The 12,144-nt window shown below is 46.7% G+C and overlaps 1 protein-coding gene across 1 annotated transcript in view; it reads left to right on the top strand.

Annotated features, from left to right (window-relative positions):
* The window catches only part of UACA (uveal autoantigen with coiled-coil domains and ankyrin repeats), a 33,534-nt gene extending 22,930 nt beyond the window's left edge, over positions 1-10,604 (top strand). Inside the window, exons 15-19 of the mRNA XM_019533901.1 lie at positions 177-229; positions 2,358-5,072; positions 6,894-7,046; positions 8,347-8,412; positions 9,841-10,604. Coding sequence (XP_019389446.1) covers positions 177-229; positions 2,358-5,072; positions 6,894-7,046; positions 8,347-8,412; positions 9,841-9,912 — 3,059 coding nt within the window. The 3' untranslated portion in view covers positions 9,913-10,604. The remainder of the gene's footprint in view (positions 1-176; positions 230-2,357; positions 5,073-6,893; positions 7,047-8,346; positions 8,413-9,840) is intronic.
* Positions 10,605-12,144: the final 1,540 nt, after the last annotated feature.

Below are 12,144 nucleotides of genomic sequence, written 5' to 3'. Positions count from 1 at the left end.
TGGCTGTTTTGACGTTGAACACTTGCATGCATCAACCTAATCCCTAATGTAACTCCGTTAGCAGGCTAGAATTCTACCCCAGGATGAAGTTCAGCTTTCTTACTCCTATTTTGCTATTTTTAAGTTTAATAAAGTGCCTTTTTTTCTCCCTCCCTGCCTCCTTTTTGGTGAACTAGGGAAGGAAGATATGCTGCATAAACAGGGTCAAGTATTTGCTGCAGAATCGCAGGTAATGTTTACTTTTTGAGACCCTATTAACACATTTATTCGGCTAATATTTGTGACATATCTGCAAATTCCCAGGTGCAAAAGCAGTGCTGGAAGCAGGCACAGTTGTAATACAGAACTGTGGATACAGGAGTGAGCTACGAGACTCCAACTTCTCTGCGTTAATTTTACGACTGCTGATGCCCTCTAGAGTAACTGTTCTGGCATAGCTCGTTAAGGCTTGGCTCCTACTGTTTTAAGAGCAGGGTTTGTTTTTTCCCCCAGCTTTACACCAGTATAGGAGGAAGTTCCATCCTGTTGCAGTATAACCAGTTGCCCTTTTTTTATTTTTCCTAAAGCTGGTGTGTTAAATTGAGTGGAAGTGGAAGTTAATTTATTGTAAATTTAAATTCCAGGGAAAACCAGTTGTTCTTTTGGGGTTTGTTCTTCATCCTTTGGCAATCCCTCGCAGTTGAGGATGATTGTCTTCCATGATTGTCTCGTGTGTGTGTGTGTGTCAGATGGTCCACAGGTGGCGGTTGGTGGAATGACCTTCAGGGAAGGTTAGCTGCGAAACGAGCAGGGGTAACTCTGCTGAATAAGCAGTCACAGAGCAAGCAGCGACAGCACCACCGGGATGTGGTGAGGACCAAAGATGGCAATGGTTTCCCTCCTGAAAAGCCACATACATCTTTTGATGGTGCTGTGGCATGGCAAATACAGGTTGCCACTATCATAAGCCTGCCCAGCTGCCAGCCATGGATCTACAAGTCCTCAACGGTGGAGCAGGTGGAAGAAGATGTTAGAATATCAATGGTTGTGAAGGTAGATGAAGGATACAGCCGAACAAGATCCCCAGTTGTCTTTGCCTCCTTGCTACTGGGTGAGGGTCCTGTTTTGTCAAGAGCTGTGTGGAAGCTGATGTGCAGCAGCTTCTGGGGTTCATACTGGCTGATGGCAACATGCGATGGGGAGTCCTTCCCCGGTTCTTCAAAGAAGCGTGATCAGCCCTGAGATGACATGTGCAAGAACATTTCCCACATACTTCATAGATTTCATAGACATCAGGGCTGGAAGGGACCTCGGGAGATCATCGAGTCCAGGAATACTTCCTTTTTATATTTTCAAAGCATAGTTTGGAGCGGTGGCTCCAAGGAGACCTGCATTGCTGGATAAATGCATGCTTCATTTCTACTTAGTAATTTTTCAGCCCAACAAATTTAATTTAGGGAACGATGATGATTCCATTTTTAAGTAGATGATTAGCATTGGCTCTGCTGAAGGCCAAAGCAGTGCTCGGGGGACTGGAATAGATAGACCGTGGTTTGTCCTTTAATATGACTGCAATTGATATTGTTGGACTAACTTTAGCATTGTAGCAAAGCTGCATGGCCCCAGCCAGGCAGCATCCCATCACAAGCTGGGCAGGGATGATAAATTGCTGCCTCTGTACCAAGTAAAGTCACCTGTAAGCAAAATGTGCTAGGCTGATAGGGGCTAGATGTTTCTATTCAGTGGCTTTTGTTTGGACTGGGTGACAGTGATGTTCTCATGCCCATAATTGCCATCATGGTTTGCACTGAATTGGGACCTTTTTCAGCCTCATCAGAGGCGTGGACATGCCGGGGGTAGAAACAGAGGTACCTTGTTTTTTTTTTTTTCCAAGGAGTCCCTTGACTGGACATTGGAAGGAAAAATGACAATCTTTTTGCTCCTAGTTACTAGGCTTTCCAAGTACAAAATGCAGTTGCTTATTTGTCCTATTCCAAGGTGATTGTTCTTATGCCTTTCGTAAGTGCTGGTGTGCATTTAAAAATTTGCTAATAAGCAGTTAGAAAATAATAGCTTGCTTTAGGAATTGAACCACTAATTGTCATCGGCTAAAGCAAAAAAGTGTGTATATGCTGGAGCTATGCTTAGCAAATCTTATTGGGGTGGGGGGAAGATGTATTTTTGGTTCCCGGTTTAAATTATCTGCATTATCCCCCCCTGCTTATAATATAAATTGCTTTTGTAAAAGTGGGGCTCATGAGGGTGAAGATGTTGGGTTTTGGAGTGCTGTATGGACAATTAGAGGGAAAAGTGTGATTTATTTAAATGAGCAAAGCAGTTTAAGCATATGTCTCTTTCTGTGCCGATTTAATTTGCAGACTAGGTCTATGCTGAGGCCACTGGAGCTTTCCCTCCCCAACCATTCCTTCATGTCTGAGAATGAACTTCTAAGGAGAGAGCTTGACAACTTGAGAGCTGCCTATGGTGCTGCAAAAGAAGAAACGAGCAGACTTCAGCGAGAGCTGTCTCATAAGGCAGCTGAATGCAAAGCGTTGGCACTGGAATACGAGAGAACCAAAGTGGAATCGGATGGGCAGATAAAGCAGTTGGAGGATGCTCTGAAAGATGTGCAGAAGCGAATGTTTGACTCGGAAGGCAAAGTCAAGCAAATGCAAACCCACTTCCTTGTGCTGAAGGATCACTTGACTAACGAAGCCGCTACAGGAAACAGTAAGCTAGTAGAAGAGCTGAAGGATCAGGTGAAAGACATGAAAGCAAAATACGAAGGAGCCTCCGCAGAAGTAGGCAAGCTAAGGAACCAGATCAAGCAGAACGAGCTGCTGGTTGCAGAGTTCAGGCGAGATGAAGGGAGGCTGGTGGAGGAAAACAAGAGGATGCAGAAGGAGCTTGGTAAGTTTGAGATGGAGCGAGAGAAGAGAGCGAGGAACGTCCTGGAGGCCGAAGGGCAGCTCAAAGACATGGCTGCAAAGCTAGCCCTCTCTGTGCCTGCTGAGAAGTTCGAGGCAATGAAGAGTTCGTTATCAAACGAAGTGAATGAGAAGGCGAAGAAGTTAGCAGAGATGGAAAGAGAGAATGGAAAGCTGCAGGCAGAATTTTGGCTTTTAAAGAGAGACCTTGAGAGTCAGAAAGTGAAATTGGTTCAGCATGTGAAGCCGGAGGAACATGAACAAATGAGGCGCAGACTTGAGCAAAAAAACGAGGAACTTGGGAAGACCGTTTCTGAAGCGGTGTCAAAGAATCAGTCTCTGCAGAAGGAAATGGAGAGGGTTCACACGGACAACAAGCTGCTGAAGCAGCAACTACAAGCACTAAAAACGGAAATTAAAAGCCAGCACGTGCCATTAAAACTGATGGAAGAGGTGAAAAGAGCCAATGAAGTGACCGTGGGTGATCTGACCAAGAAACTTTCTGAAGTCACGCAGAAGTATAGTGAGAACAAAGCAGAAGCAGAGAAGTTGCTGGCAGAAAAGACCAGCTTAAGTCAGAATATAAGTCACTTCCAGGCTGTGTACCTGTCCCCAGAACAACATGAGAAAGAAACAGCAGCCTTGAAATCCAGCCTGGCTGAAGTGAAAAGGCAGCTTGCCGAGGCTGTTCAAAAATGTGTCGGCGAGCGAGCGAAAGCCTGCAAGCTGGCATCGGAAAACACAGCTCTGAAAGATGCCATGAGGGATCAGTACGTACCAGTCGCAACACATGAGGAGACTAAAACAATCCTGAACAGCACATTGGAAAAGACAACCAGGGACCTGTCAGATCTCAAGGGAAAAACCGAAGAGATAAAGCAAGAATTCGTGAGAGTCAATGAAGAGAATGGAACTTTGAAAAACAAGATGAAACTCCTGCAAACCCAAATCCAGACAGAATACATCAGCGGAAAAGATCACGAGCATCAAGTGTCTGGCTTGAACAAAAGCCTGCTCGAGCTTCAGGAAAGCAATGCTGACCTGATGGCTAAATATAAGGGAGGCCAAGAGGAGATCTTACAGTTGCATGCAGAAATTGAAGCCCAGAAGAAAGAACTCGACACAATCCAAGAATGCATCAAGTCCAAATATGCTCCACTTTCCTATTTTGAGGAGAAAGAGCAAAACTTTGAAGCTGTGGTGAAAGAGCTGAAAGAGCAGTTGCTGGACCAGACGCAGAAGTGCCAAGAAAGTGAGGAGGAGACCAGGAGGTGTAAAGAGGAGAATGAAAAGTTAAGGAGTGAGTTTTTGTCCATACAAAATGACCTGCAACAGAACTATGTTCTGGCTGAGAAATCCCACGAAATGGAAAAAATGTTCACCACCAGAATGGAAGAGCTGAACAAGCAGCTGAGAGACTTGCTGAAAAAATACACTGATGTAAAGCAGGAGAAGGACAAGCTGCAAGAGGAGAGCACGAAGCAGATCTCAGAAGCTCATGCCATGCAAAGTCATCTACAGGGCCAGTACGTTCCAGTGAAGGAGTTTGAAGGCTTGAAGGAGAGTCTTGGCCGCGCATTTGAGGATCTGAAAGAGGACCTTGGTAGAAAGAAGGCAAGTTATGACAGAGAGGTGCAAAAAGTAGCCAAACTGCAGCAGGAGTTAGCAGATCTAAAGAATTCCTCAATACCTTTGGCAGACCACACGCGGGCAAAGGAAGCGTTGGAACGAGAAATCTTAGCAATCAAAATGACTTTGAAAGAAAAGGAGGAGGAGAACCAAGGAAAAAGCGAGGAACTCTCGAAACTCCGGTTGGAGATCCAGAGTGCTAAGCAAGCCTTAACAGGCCTGGAGAGCAAAGAAGTAGTTGATATGTCGGAGTATAAATCCATGAGAAGTGCTCTAGAGACCCAGATTGCCAACGTGACTGAAAACTTGGCCAGCTTGACTAAGAAATATGAGGAAGCATGCGAAGAAGCCTTGCAAGCCAAGAAGAGTGAGCTGTCTTTGAAAGATGAAAAAGAATTGCTTCAATCCCGGAGTTCCAGCATAGAGCAAGAAATCAAGGACCAGAAAGAGAGATGCGATAAGTCTTTGACGACCATTATTGACTTGCAGAAGAGAATACAGGAATCTGCAAAGCAAGTGGAAGCAAAAGACAACAAGGTAGGCAGGAGGTGCAGAGTGCTGGATGGAAATCTGACGGGCTTTGTGTAGAGCATGAGGGCCAGACATTCAAATGTAGCTACCCAAGTACCAAAACGCATGATTTGGGCATCTACATTTGGACCATATTTGCAAAGCTGGGGACTTTGGACTGGGTATTTCATAGAATCATAGAAAATTAGTGTGGGAAGGGACCTCTGGAGGTCACACCTAGTCCAACCCCCTGCTCCAAGCAGGACCAGCCCCAGCTACATTATCCCAGCCAAGGCTTTGTCCAGCTGCGTCTTAACCACGTCCAAGGATGGAGACTCCGTCACCTCTCTGCATAATCTGTCCCAGTGCTTCACCACCCTCCTAGTGAGAGAGGTTTTTTTTCTAATATCCCACCTCGACTTCCCTTGCTGCAGCTTGAGCCCATTGCTCCTTGTCCTGTCATCTGCCCCCACTGAGAACAGTCCAGCTCCACCTCTTTGCAGGGGGTTGAAAGCTGCTATTCAATCCCCCCTGGGTGCATCCAGATGAGCACAGACATGGTTTCCCAGGGATAAGTATCAGCGGCACACCTTGTACCGCTCCTGCTTGTCCCTGGGAAACACCCATGCCACACATGCTCTGACGCATGGCAGGTTACCTTTGCTGGAGCAGGGGAGGCAGGGGCCAGCAACCACGTTTACCTGAGGTTCTGGGAGGCCTCGTGGGGCTGCAGCCATGCAGCCGGAGCATGGCTCCGACCAGGTTTAGGTGGCGCACACTGCCGCCACATGTGCCATCCCACTGGCATGTGTTTTGTTTTTGTTTTTTTTGACCCCGGGATGTCTTGGGGTCAACCCCTCCTGTGCTGCAAGGTAGTAGTGCGGGGAATGCTTGCATGCACGGTGGGTGTGATGGGTTCGCGGCACCACATAGCGCATGTCCACACTTGTTGAGACATAGCCTCTCCGTCCTCTCTTTTCTAGACTAAATAAGCCCGGTTCCCTTAGCCTCTCCTTATAAGTCATTTCGAGTCCTGTCTAATTTCTCAAACACTTTAAAATTGTGCTTAACTTAAAATGATTCATAACAGAGACCTAGTCAACTACTTCAAGTTTTCAGTGTCAATTTGGTGCCATATTCACATTGGAGAAGCATCAGGTACCTTTCCCCAGCATTTCTTTAATCTGGTAAAATTGCACTTGTTTCATGACTTCTGGTTCCTTTTGGGCATGGCCTTAGCATTCTGGCACTGCCGCCTGCCAGTTGCCAAAAGATACGGGCAGCTGATGTGCAGTGTCTGACCGTGTTTAAAAGTGCATTATAAAGCTGAAAGCTGTGTTAAAGAACAGGTTAGGATGGAAGAGCATGGTGCTAACTTCACCTGCCTGTATCTTTCAACATCAGTTCGTGCTGTCCAGACAAATGGATGTTGCATCTCTTGCTGGTGCCTACAGCTGCAGTTAAATGCGTACTCTGTGCTCTCCTCCCTGGAACTTGGTTCAGTATATGCTTTAAGAAGCAAATTTCCCTATGGGTTGCCCCCTTACAAGCACTCCTGCACCTGCCGTGGGACCTAGAGGCTGATTTCCCTTGGAGATCTGGGCCTGAGCATCCCCAGGGTCTGAACTGCTGAAGTTTAACCTCTGTGGTCCAGACTTTAAGGTTTTCCCCATCTTGGGAAGCAAAGAGCAAAGCAACAGAAGCACGTGACTTGTATTCAAAGCATCTAGATTGCTTTCTCATGGTAAACCTAGTATAGGCTGCCTTTAAAAGTCAAATGATGCCTCCACCTGCTGGTGTTAGCCTTTTCGTGACCCTGAAAACTAATATTCGTGGCTTCTTTTCAAGATAACGGAGCTGCTAAATGATGTGGAGCGGCTGAAGCAGGCTCTGAATGGCCTGTCTCAGCTCACGTACACCAGCGGAGTTTCTTCAAAGAGGCAGAACCAGCAGGTTGAAATGCTCCAGCACCAAGTGAAAACCCTGCAGCAGCAGCTGGCTGTAAGTCGCGTGAAACATAGCTCTGGAGTCTGCTAGCCAGGCGCAGCATTGGTCATACGTGGTGCAACGTGTGTGTGTGTGGTCGTGGGTATGGGCAGGAAGTTCTGGTTCTCCTGAGGCAGGGGGACTCGACCTCTGTCCTGAGATTTTGGTGGTACCAACTCTTGCTTCCCTGCTGCCAAATTTTGGGGCCTGTAGGGAGCTTTGCGGGTCAGATGGCGTGCTACACAGGTGTGCCTCGGGGGCTGATCTGGGCACACAAGGGCCAACTAAAAGTAGCGCGGGCCTGATTCCTGCAGCTTGGGGCTGAGGAAGCGGGCTGTGAACATGCACAGAGCTCTGGGAGGCGGTGTAAGGCCTGATCTGGTCCGTGGAGCATCCCAGAGCCTTTCTGGTCCATGTCAGTAAAAGGCTGACTGCCCCCATCCGAAAGAAAGGAACGGCATTGTTTGAACTTGCTTTTTCTGTGAATGACTGTCTTGCGAGAGACCCCTTGCATTTGCTCCCTTGTCCCCATGTGGAATTTGCAGCGTCTTTCAAGAGAGTGCGTCCAGGGGAAGCGGATGGGGAAAAACGATTAATCGAGGCAGAGACCCTTTGCTCTTACCACGTCCTCCCATTAGTATCCTCCAAAAATAATGAATGATCCCTGAATGCAACTGCTGCAGTAATTCCTGACAAACAGTTGCCCATGGTGCTTTCTGAAACGCGGAGAGGTAGTTCCTGCCCCAGGGACTTGCTGATCTAATGTCTCACACCTGCAAATACTTTTGAGCATGTTGCTCACTTCTGTGAACAGTCCAACTTGAGTGGGGCTATTCATTGTAGCAAATGCCTGAGCAAACCACTTTTTTCCCCCCCATGTTGGTCATCCTGCTTGTTTTGTGGAACTGCTCGTGGGAAAAATCACCCGTGTCGCCCGTGTGACTCACCTGCATGAATCTGCACAGAACTGGGCCAGCTTCTCAGTGGCAGGATTGATGCTTACAGTGAGGAAATGAGCTTGGGGCTCCCACACAGAGCCAGCACCTGGACTCGATACTGAATCAGCACATCTTTTTCTGATTAGGCTTGGTTCCAGGCAAAACACTTTGTCAAGATGAAAGCAAAGGTGTAAGCCTCTGTCATTCAGCTAATGGCAGGGGGAGGGGAGTGCAGCCATTGGGAACACTAATCTTGAAATTTCAAATTAACCCACGCTGATGCCAGCAAAGTCAGGCCAGTTATGCGAAGAAGGGACATTGGAAATGCACGTGACTCATTTGTCTCTTCTGTCGCCCTCTCCATCTTCTATCTACAGGATGCTAAAAGACAGCACCAAGAGGTGATTGCAGTTTATCGGACCCATCTTCTCAGTGCTGTGCAGGTGTGTGAGCTGGTCTGACACGTTTGAGTCCAGCCCTTTTCCCCACCCCCAAAGAATTCTTTATTTAAAGCCTGTCTACACAATGATTAATGCCTTACATTAGAGCCTCCAGTCTGCCTTTTTAAAAATTACAGGCAAGACAAGCCCCTCCCCCCCCTGCTTTTTATCACCAGAAGGAAAGTGAGAAGCAAAACAGCAACACAGCAGGTTTAAATTTAGTGTCATCTTAATCTGCTTTTCACTTTTTGGAGGCAGCTTGATATAATATACAGGGTTGACCCAGTTTGAAGTTGTGGTCTCTGGTGATGATGGAAGTCTGTTAACATACACAATGTCCCAAATATTTCTGGAAAGGAGTTAACTTGAAAGCTTCCAATGTTCACTTTTCTTGAATGGGAAATGCGAGTTTATGCAGCGAGAAGCATGCTTTTCCTGGGGGTACTCACTGAGCACACTAATAGGATTTGGCTAAGAAGTTTAATAAGGTATGAAGTTTCAGACCCTCAAATATAAAATTATAGAATCGTAGAAAATTAGGGTTGGAAGGGACCTCAGGAGGTCACATCTAGTCCAACCCCTGCTCCGAGCAGGACCAGCCCAAAAACATCATCCCAGACGAGGCTCGGTCTAGCCAGGTCTCAGACACCTCCAACGATGGAGAGTCCACCACCTCTCTGGGTAACCTGGTCCAGTGCTTTAACACTCCTAATGAGAGTTTTTTCCTAATATCCAACCTCAACTTCCCTTGCTGCAACTTGAGCCCATTGCTCCTTGTCCTGTCGTCTGCCCCCACTGAGACCAGTCCAGCTCCATCCTCTTTGCAGCCCCCCTGCAGGGAGGTGAAGGCTGCTATGCAATCCCCCCTCAGTCTTCTCTTCTGCAGACTACATCAGCCCAGTTCCCTGAGCCTCTCCTCGCCAGTCATGTGCCCCAGTCGCCAACCCTTTCCACTGGATTCTTTCCAATGTGTCCATATCCTTTCTGTGGTGGGGAGCCCACAGCTGGACACAGGACTCCCCAGTGGTAAACAGAGGGGAAGAATCACTGCCCTCCGTCTGCTGGCAGCACTCCTCCCGATGCAGCCCAGGGTGCCGCCTGCCTTCTTGGAAACAAGGGCACACTGCTTGCCCATATTCAGCTTAAATCTATATGGGTCACCGTGAGAGCAAGGAACTGTCAAACTATGGGAAACCAGTAGGATGTGTGGAGGGTGAATAGCAGCTCCTCTGAATAGGCACAGGGTTTCTAAATGGGAAGTTTTCTAGCTCTCGAGCACTGTTGTAGCCAGTAGGTTACATTTGGCAACTGCTCGTCCCATCGGCGGTGACTTAACAATGCAAAGATTGCATATTTGGTTTGGGAGGGCAGGAGCCTCTTGTTGCTGGAGTCCTGAACGGTGCAGTCCCTTGTGTTTTTTGTCCACTCCAGGGTCACATGGATGAAGATGTCCAAGCTGCATTGCTTCAGATCATCCGCATGAGACAGGGGCTTGTATGTTAGTGTGCTCAGAGCTGCGCCTCCACAACACCCAACTGCTGCATCCAGGAAGAGCACTGTGATTACAGGAGTGTTAACCTTCGCGAGCTTTATCTTATTGTGATGTTCTTAACTGTAAAAACAAAACAAAACAAAAAACCCCTAAGAAATATTTATTCCAAGTAGGAAGCAGATGTGAGGTGGCTGGAATCCATTTACTCCTTGTAAAATAGAACAATAGGATAAATGAAGTTCAAATCAGGCACTTCAGATACGTGGACTCTAAACGTACCTTACAGTTGGTGTATGAGCTGGCAGTCAAAATGATGACATGGCAATTCATTTTTTTAATGTCGGATTGACCACGCTTAAAACCCACATCCCAAAACTTCAGCTTGATCCTATTGTTAATTGACAAAGTGTGAATGAAGATCTAAGGCTAAACTGAAGTGACCTTGGCTGAAATACTGTGGCTATTTGCGTGTTTTCTTCTGGTTAAAAAGTGTGTTTTCTTTTTCTTCTTTTGCCGGTCATATTAATTGACCAAGACTAGTTTCAAAATCTACAGTGTGTCGACTACATAACAAGACTGATGGTGTCAAAGTCTACATGGTAACTTGGCTGGCCAAGTTGCATTTGCTATTTAAGTAATTTTTAAAACTTGGTGCCTTTTGCTTTTTACTAGTGGTACAAATACCAGGTTCTTTCCTATCAAACACTAACTTGTATGACTTTTTTTTTTTTTTTTTTTTACAAGAGCTATTTTTTCATGAATGCTTTTTAACTCCAATTACTAGGCTAAGCAACAGCGGGACTGGAGTAGATTACAGTGGTAGAACAGCGTTGCAACCTTAAATGTTGCAGTGAGAGTTGTATGTTTTTATAATCATTTCCTACTTCAGTGTGCATAAGATGGACGTAGACCAGGGATAGGCAAAGCCTGGCCTGCAGGCTGGATTGGACCCGCAGCAGACTCCATTTCCCAGCATCCCCTGCCTGCGTTGCTGCAGGCAGTTTCCCTGGAGACCCCAGCAGCCCTGGTAGGGTGACAGCGGGGCTGGGGTTTCCATGGAGACCAGCTCCAGCAGTGCTGGCAGGGCAGGCAGCTGGACGCGGGGGCTGGGATCTTGCAGCTCTGCCTCGGGTCTGGCCCATGCTATCAGCACCGCAAGATCCCAGTCCCAGTGCAGCTCCCATCCCAGTGCCGGTGCCGCTGGGAAACTGGCTGCAGCGACGTGGGCGCAGGGGCTGCTGGAAAGGCGGGGTCTGCCACGGACCCAGTCTGGCCCGCAGGCCAGATATTGCTCACGCCTGACATAGTCGAACTCTTTGGATAAATTTGTCCATCAATAATTCGAGTGTCACCTAATCAGCCCTTTTCTAGCAAAGTTTTAAGATGTCTGGTTTTTATTAACCGTGTAAATTATGGACTGTAATCAGTTCTTGATTATTTATGGGGAAGCTGCAAATAGTAACATTCATACCATAAAAAATCTAACTGGCTTGGGATTTACATGTTAAACAAGGTGGGGCTTCATCTTTCAGTGCAATAATACCAAAGGATAAAGCATCTAAATGCAAGTTCAGCAAAAGAAAAATCCAGCAGTTGGGAATGGTTTAAAGGAAAACATCAGTGAAACGCACGGCTATTTACAAAGAAGGGTGTCGTCGTTTTTCATGTCTTACCTGACCCTATACGTTCCACCTATTGCATATGATGCTCCTCACTACGCGAGTTGTCTTGTTAGCTTCAAATTATTCTATCGTTAGCATTTTAGCCTGTAACTAGCAAACAGGCACCTGGCATCCTGGTGTAGAACAAGACAAAATTTGGCTTTTGTGGGGGAGGGGGTTGGGAAACAGGAAACTTGAGGTTGTAAAGTAAGCGTGTGTGTACGAGATCTAACTGATGTAGAACAAGACAAAATTTGTCTTTGTGGGGGTAAATAGGAAATTTGAGGTGTAAAGCAAGTGTGTGTGGGCATGATCTGACTTCTGTTCACAAGGCAAGGTTAACTTTTGCAACTTTCAAGTTTTTCTGTTTTCCAGCAGAGTCCTTTGTCCACGCTCTGAGTCTGGGTCTCTGGCTCTGGGGCCTGAAATGAAAGCCTGGCAAAGGAGATACAGAGGCATTGAGATGCATTTGTAGAACAAGCTCCTTTGACAATCCGTTTTTAAGGTTTAATAAGTACTTTGCTGTGGTGTGACATCTGATCCACGGCTGCGTTCCTTTAATTTCCAGGGGGAATCCCATAG

Source organism: Crocodylus porosus, unplaced genomic scaffold (assembly GCF_001723895.1).
Source record: "Crocodylus porosus isolate Cpor-Errol unplaced genomic scaffold, CroPor_comp1, whole genome shotgun sequence".
NCBI classification, from domain to species: Eukaryota; Metazoa; Chordata; order Crocodylia; family Crocodylidae; genus Crocodylus; species Crocodylus porosus.
This window is presented reverse-complemented; position numbering and strand designations above follow the sequence as displayed.